At 39.6% G+C, this 7,954-nt stretch overlaps 2 protein-coding genes across 4 annotated transcripts in view; one reads left to right on the top strand and one right to left on the bottom strand.

Annotated features, from left to right (window-relative positions):
- Positions 1-7,954, top strand: part of LOC108750297 (elongation factor-like GTPase 1) — a 43,983-nt gene that overhangs the window by 1,514 nt on the left and 34,515 nt on the right. Inside the window, exons 2-4 of the mRNA XM_018489657.1 lie at positions 77-1,192; positions 1,417-1,539; positions 2,363-2,511. Of these exons, the coding sequence (XP_018345159.1) occupies positions 77-1,192; positions 1,417-1,539; positions 2,363-2,511 (1,388 nt within the window). The remainder of the gene's footprint in view (positions 1-76; positions 1,193-1,416; positions 1,540-2,362; positions 2,512-7,954) is intronic.
- Positions 2,520-7,954, bottom strand: part of LOC108750298 (mucin-5AC) — a 23,969-nt gene continuing 18,534 nt past the window's right edge. For all 3 annotated transcript variants that reach the window (XM_018489658.1, XM_018489660.1, XM_018489659.1), the window contains exons 3-6: positions 6,341-6,595; positions 4,679-4,829; positions 3,644-3,766; positions 2,520-3,536 (exon numbers count right to left, since the gene is read on the bottom strand). In XM_018489658.1, the coding sequence (XP_018345160.1) occupies positions 3,454-3,536; positions 3,644-3,766; positions 4,679-4,829; positions 6,341-6,595 (612 nt within the window). In that variant the 3' untranslated portion in view covers positions 2,520-3,453. The remainder of the gene's footprint in view (positions 3,537-3,643; positions 3,767-4,678; positions 4,830-6,340; positions 6,596-7,954) is intronic.

Raw genomic sequence — 7,954 nt, 5'->3', positions numbered from 1 at the left:
CAGAGCGACTGGAGAAAAAAACTTGTACTGCCATTGAAAACCACGAAGCCACCAAAGATACCAAAGAAGATACGTTCGATACGATAGTCTCCAATAACATAAACCATGAGGATGTTATCGAGGATAAATTGGACGGCACATTAGTAGCCTTCGCCAGAATATATTCGGGAACTATAAAGATTGGAGATGAGGTATTCGTTTTAGGACCAAAGCATAATCCCTCTATTGCTTTGGAACGCGAGAAAGCGGGTGAGAAGGTGGATCCTTCCCACGTGCTGAAGGATCTGAAGCTCGGCAGACATATTACGAAGGTGACTGTAAATAAATTGTACATTCTTATGGGAAGAGAGCTCGAGGCTGTAAATAAGGTACCAGCGGGTAATGTTTTCGGAATTGGTAGCCTAGAAGAGCACGTTTTGAAGACCGCGACTCTTTCAACGACAATTGCGTGTCCTTCGTTCACAGAATTAACCTCTCTCGCAGTTCCTATATTGAGAGTAGCCCTGGAACCGAAACATCCCAACGACTTGCCAAAGCTCATCAACGGTTTGAAACTATTGAACCAAGCGGATGCCTGCGCCATCGTTCACATACAAGAGACTGGTGAGATCGTCCTGAGCACCGCAGGTGAAGTTCATCTGGAGAGATGCTTGGAGGATCTCAAGCTGAGATACGCCAAAATCGATATTAACGTGTCTGATCCGATCGTGCCATTTCGCGAAACCGTAGTGCCACCTCCGAAACTCGACATGGTGAATGAGGCGATCGAGAAGAAGGCGGCGGAAGTAAACCTTGAAGTCTGGACGTCAAATCGGCAGTGTTGTTTTGAGATAGACACGAAACCTCTTCCGGAAAACATAACAAAATTATTAGAGAAAAATGCAAATCTGATAAAGTTGTTGGATAGTTACTGCGACAGATACACAAAGGAGAATGGGGAGCACGAGGCTATTGCTGGCGAGAATCAACTCAACGAGAGATCCATGCCTGATAAGAAGCAGAAGGAAGCAAAAGTATTCAAGAATGAATTGGAGACAGCTTTTCTCGAAGCGGGATGGAAGGATAATGTAATGGATAAAATATGGTCATTTGGTCCACGAAAATGCGGGCCCAATATCTTATTGAACGAGAGTGATTACACGCAGAAGAAATTCTGGGAGCAGCAAAACACGAATGTCGATTCCCGAGCAGCGTAAGTATTTCAAAAAATATTGATGCAAAAGCTTCTTATTGTACATATGTATTTCGTTTGAAACCAACGTTCGAGAAACATAATTTATTAAATGTAAATTTATCGTAATGATAGATGTTATAACATATAATGCAAAAAATAAATATGAACAAGATACATACTTTGACTACTTCCTTGAAACTTATTTCGAATAATAATATATATTTGCTATATAAATTTTTCAGATACGATAATAGTATAGTCAATGGATTCCAACTTGCTACTCTGGCTGGTCCCTTATGCGAGGAGCCTATGATGGGCGTCTGCTTCGTGTTGAAGAAGTGGGAAATTTTTGAGACTCCACAAAGGTAAATATGCATTAATAATTAATAAATATTCGCACTATAATAATTATTACATAAAAATAAATGTCTTGAATCGACATCTGCGACCAAGAAATACTCTTACAACAAAGTAAATATGTGCATTGCAACTGCTTGCTTTCTGGAAGATAAGTACATATATATATATAAATAAATATATATAAGTACACAGAATGTCCCACAATTTTTTACCAAGCGTTCTTGTATAGATAGAGCGGACTAAATTGAGTCGAAAAGCTCTCTACCATTTTGCAATTTTCGTAATAATTAACAAGATATTAATTATTAAAAATATTGGTGTTCAATAATTTTTTACTTAAATACTATCAACTTTATAGAAAAACAGCGAGAAACAAAAATTGTTTATTTTCTTCTCATAGAATTTTCTCACTCTAAGAATTTTTTCAGAATTTTTTATCAACTTTTTTAGTACTGCATTTTCTTATTTTTATCAACATGAGGAAATACGGTATTAAAACATTCTGAGAAAATTTCGAAAAAATTCTCAGAACTTTATGAAAAAAAAAAAAAAAAATTGAAGACCAATATTTGGTGAATTTTAGTAATTAATATCTTGTTAACTATTGTGAAAATTGCAAAAGGGTAAAGGACTTTTCGACTTATAATTTAGTCTGCTCTGTCTACACAAGAACACTCGGCAAAACATTTCGAGACACCCTGTGTAAATGTAAATATATATAAATATATAATATAGAAGTCGTATTTAGCTGTGTTATTGAAGAATTTAATAGACACTAAATACACGAGTGTAAAAAAAGAATGATATAAGATGTACGAAACGTTGCAGCGATTCCAGTGGCCAGAGTCAGGGACACTTGGGCGGTCAATTAATGTCGGCGTGTAAAGAGGCTTGTCGACGGATTTTCAGCCTGCGACACCCCCGACTGATGACGGCGATGTACAGCTGTAGCGTTTTAGTCAACTCCGACGTACTCGGTGAGTAATTGTTAATGTATAATGATACTGATTAATTACTCTCACGTATTCGTATAATCTAGAATATCGTTAAATACGATCGAGCACGTACTACATCTCCGAGCTTTTGTTTAGTCACGTAGTTGCAAATACGTGACCTAAAATATCTACATCGATATTTCTCATTTTTTAATCAGAGTCAGATTAATATTGTGATTCTTGAAAAAATGAACAAGTACTTTTGGAATATATAGTAATTACCATATTTTACTTCGTATTTTGGTAATGAGGAAAGAATATAGATTTTTTTTTAAGATCTTGTTTGTCGAAAGTTCAGATGCCAAATATATTCCTATTCTTTTTTCTTTTTTAATATTACGCGCAATCGGACAGCTCTTTACATTTGAGTAAGCGGCGAAGCCGTTTGTCTTCCTCACTGCAGTTTGTATATGTCATGTGTAATTAATCGATGGCTAAAATTATAAATATAATATAGAAGTCATGAATAATAAATATGCTTAAAACGAGTAATTAATATATATAAAGATGAGAATACAAGTGACATAGGCGATTTCGTCCTATCGTGTCTGTTAACCCTCGTGCGGACACGCTGATGTTTGCGTTTGAAAAGTTTCTAAAAGTTACTTTACCTCCGACTCGACTTTTTGTGATCAATAATTAATCGATGCAGATAGAGCTAAAATAATTCTTTGAACGAAAAATTACGTGGTATGAAATTAAGAATTAATTAATAGTAATTTATATTAATTTATATACATCATGGTGCGCCCGTTCGAGGGTTACGGAAGCGTGAGAGTAATAAGAGGGAAATGGTAGGAAGATGAAGAGAGATTCGGGCATGGGATTCGAATGGCTGGGAGAATTATAAATATAATAGCATTATAAATTAACGCGTAAGTTCGTCGATGGCAGAGATACAGGATGGGACATCGCATCGCGAAACTATTCCCAGAGAGACGGCGTCGTCAATAACTGTCGCACCTTGTCCCAAGGGAAACGTGGTTTTTCTTCATCCTCTGCGTGTCCTGTTTAACACATCGAACGTATGTTAGCTATAATTCATCAGAGAAATCCGAGACAAGCTTTTGAAAAAAAAAAAAACAATATTAGAGTTTAGAAATAACCTTCTTACCAAAAACACTGCGCGAATATCGTAGCGGTCGTCCCCTTCTGTTTCCCTGTACGCACATCATTCCGTACACCCGAATACCCGGGACGCTGGCGTAAGTCGGTTGATCGTGGCTCATAGGTCCCTCTGTGAAAAAACGAGAAGCGATATTAGTTTATATAAACCGTTGCTTTTGTCGAGATCAAATTAAATTCGATGGTTCTGTATCAGAAATAGAGATTGAGATTGAGACTAAATTTGACGAAAGAAGAAAGAAAATCAATTTCTAGTTTAGTGAACTTTGCTCTCCGATTGATCAAGTTCAATCTCGATCTCAATCTCTAGTCTGATATGGATATAAAGCGTTTTCATGATATACGGTTATCTAAAGATTAAAGAAGACCGTTACCAAGAAATGCATGAATGAATTTTATACAAATTTCTCGGTAACCTTTAATCTTTAGATAATCACAGATCAGAGTTGGGAAGTAACGCGTTACTTATAACACCGTTACTTTGTCGATCGTTACCTTTCCGTAACAACGATTTGGTAATGACGTTGCAAATTTTTTTTACGACAATGGTAACACCAGAGTTGGAAAAGTCCAATTGTTACCTGTAACCTGTAATGTCACGCGTTACTTTTTTTAATAAGTAATGCATAATGGTGACAGGTAACTGTTCAAAATGACTTTCCAATCTTAGCACAACTTTAAGTTTTAATTAGTTAGCGTTAAAACATTGCATTATCAAATTGTTTGTTACACAAAGTAACGGCTAGAGTAACGTTACGGATATATTATGAAGAGAATTCAAGAGCCTTCTTCTGATATTGAGTCTGAATTTTACACGTTGATCTTCAAAATCAGATCGAATAGACATTCGTCTGTTCCAACTGATGTTGAACTTTAATCTCAGTTCGATCTTGATCTTTCCTTTAATTCTTCGAACTAGAAGTGACGAAGAGTCTAGTTGAACCAAGATCGAAATTAAATTGCGCCGATGAGAATCCGTCGGACTGTATTGATTAATCGAAAGCTCGGAGTCTTTTTCACTCACCGAGTATGTTTGTGTCGGGACATCGGCATATTACGAGATAGTGAGACTTTCCCGTACGCACGTTCTGCAACGCCAACAGAGACCAGTCCCGCGACGCTCTGCACTCTCGCATCTCGGCGACCGGCTCGCACGTTTTCACCAAGGTCAAGGCCTGGAATAAGCGCGGCCACAATAAGCGAGCGTCGTATTTTTTATTTTTTTATTTTTTTTTCTACAGATTTCTTCCTTCCGGTTCAGATACACAAACCGCACGTTACGTAATCCCGTTAGCACGAATACGTGTCGCGTTAGAACGGAGCTATCGTAACAGTTTAAGATGAAGCATTATCATGTCACCTGAGTGGGATTGCGATTAGCGTGTCTGAGCAATCATTGATTATATTGATTATCTCTCGTCCATAAGTATCGTGCGGTTCGAGAACCTCTCTTTATTGCATGGCCGTAACGTTGCTGGTACGCTACGTTTTACGGTATGTTATAATAATAAAGCCGCAGGAACATAACGATCGAGACTGAAATTACGTGAAAGCGGTCTACGCGGGAGCTACTTACGGGAATACTTACGAGGTGGATTGCGACGAATATTTCGGTTCGCTTCTCTAAAATCGTCTTTTCAAGCGGCGATTCGTCAGTGTGCAAGTCACGGTTAATACACCGAACGAAAGTGAACGAGTTTTTCTCACGGCAGGAAACTCGCGTTAAGAGCGAGTTCTGAGAGAGCTTCTCTCAGAGAATCAGCAGCCGGTTGGTCATGCCATAGGAATGGCGCCATGCCTCGGTACCGTTTCCGTAATAGCTTAATGCTTGAAAACGTTCAAATAAAACACATCGTTGCTAGAGGAACAGCAACTTTTAGTTTTGCAACTCGAACGGAAACACCTCAATCCGTTTATACATACGTGCGTTTTTCATACGTTTATACATCCGTAATTCGCAAACGCGTCGAACGAATAAACGACCGTATCCATGATTTCTTCGTTTTTCTTACTGCAAAAACTGCTAAAAATATCTCGCGATCGCATATTTGTTATTTTTGTAGATTTTGTACGATGTCCATTTTTTTGTCTTAATAATGAGACTCGGACGAAGGATAACGATTGTTATATGCAATTCGAAAATTTGTCTTAAATTTAACACATTTTATGTGTCTCAAACGATTCACTCAAATTTTCGTGTTAATTTAACACAAGATGAACGTGCTAAAAAGTAACAAATGTGTAAAAAGATTTAAAAAAAATGTCACACTGACAGACAATTGTAAACTGTGAAGGCATATTTTTATAGTAAAATTAACATTTATGATGACATGTTAAATTAACACGTATTTTCTATTTATTTATTTTACAGTTTCAAACGTTATTTCACGTTATTCATTTACTTACTCCTAAATCGCGCCCTTTTGACATTAACAAACGTTGAATATCGATTTAACACAAAATATATTTCAATAACACAATCATATTAAATTAAATTAGTAGTACTTGAACATGTTAAAAATTTCATAGAAAATTTTAACAAAGATTTCGAGTGGATCGTTTCTAACGAAAATGAGAAAAATTTTGCACTGTATAGGGGTAAACTCTCTCTTTCGAAATGACAAAATAGGATATAATGATAAAACTCAACTCCCTCGATCGTTCGAGGGGGAGCCTTCCAACTAACCTTGGTTCGCGGATCGGTCACCAGCTCGGTCGTGTGCAGGTCGTCGCTGTCCAAGGATGCGCTGCAAGGATCCCGGTACCTTCCGGGACAGGCGCACAGCGGTTGCGTGAAGTTCAATCGAACGTAAACGGCGTTGCACACCTGCTGAACGGCGCATTCCGGCAGCAGGTAGATATGCTGATTGTGCGGATAGTAGTGATATTTGGTCGGTTTTGCGAGCGCCGCGCTCGCTCCCTCCGGCAATCGTACCCCCGTCTGCAAAATGGTCGATAAAAGGCCTTGCGCTTTGGCAATAAACGCGCGTAATGATACATCGCGCGATTTTACGAGGAATGGGCGTAACGCGTAACGACTTTCCGGGTATCGAGTAGTAATCCCGTAGATCCGATTCCGAGCGGAGCTCTATGATTACGACGAAGTCTCTTCCTAGAAAGTAACATCGCGCTCTTTCGTCGATTGACATAGCTGTAATCCGTGTTTGCTCAACTTTCCTCCCCCTTCCCGCGGTTTGCATCCTTCAATCACGAATAAACGCGGCCTCGAGAGAGATTTTCTAGGAACGAGACGTTCTCTCTGGGAAATAGGAGCGATCTCTACGTGCCACGGAGATAACTTGGTCTGGATTATGAAAAATGTTGTTTCCTCTTGTTTCGGCAGCGCATAAATTTGTACACCGATCGCGAACGCGAATGCATCTTTGCTCTACGGCAATCGCAGTGGTAGTAAACGAGGCCCCACATTGCGCGCGGTACCTCATTAACAATGTTTTCTGTGCCACGAGACGATTGTGCGCGTCTCTTCACTTCTGCGAATTTGCACTTTCCCTTCGTAATCCTGTCCGTTAATTAATATGTAAATGAAGAAAGATTCGCATCTCTCTGTGGCTCCAACTTCCACTCCAATATCCGGCCTCGTTTAAATCGCTTACGCGAGGAAAAAAACTGTTGCGTTCTGTCCAAAAAGGGGCCATTACGATATTTCGTAAATTTTTTGCATCTGTCAATAATCGTTCCAAGCGCAAAATGCATTTGTCTCGAAAAATGACAAGTCGGCCTCGCGGGACGGGTCTTCGGTATTTATCTCGGGAGGGAAGTTGCACGGTGCCAATCGCGTGATGAAAATTGTTAGAAAGGAGGCGAACTACGGAGAGGAGTAAGGCATGCAAAAAAAAAAAAAATGCGGAATGCTCGGAGTTGAGAGAGGAGACGAAAGAAAGGCCACAGCGCCAGGCAAGGTACGCTGTATCGATAGAGTACAAGATGGTCCGTGCGGATATCCATCGCCGGCCAACTTCCTGGAACGTGAGACTATGCGCCGTCGACGATAGCCCTCTTTGCCTTTTGCCTGTGGTGCCCGCTCTTCTTTACGGCTTTATCTCGTTTACGTCGCTATCATCTCATCCTTACTCTCCAAAACTTTCAGAGGCTCTGAGGAACGAATGAATAATTGCCCACTCAGAGTTCACGTAGGTTTTACCGCTCAGCCCTTCGGGGATGGACTCGACGAGAGACCAAATATTAACGCGATAAGATGATTAAAGTGCCGGCGACACCGAGATTCTCTATGGGCCGAAGTCGTGCATAACGCGTAATGCATGAGAAAACGAACCAATCA

Source organism: Trachymyrmex septentrionalis, unplaced genomic scaffold (genome assembly GCF_001594115.1).
Source record: "Trachymyrmex septentrionalis isolate Tsep2-gDNA-1 unplaced genomic scaffold, Tsep1.0 scaffold35, whole genome shotgun sequence".
In the NCBI taxonomy this organism is placed as follows: Eukaryota; Metazoa; Arthropoda; class Insecta; order Hymenoptera; family Formicidae; genus Trachymyrmex; species Trachymyrmex septentrionalis.
Note: the sequence above shows the minus strand (reverse complement) of the source record. Positions and strands in the feature narration are given on the sequence as shown.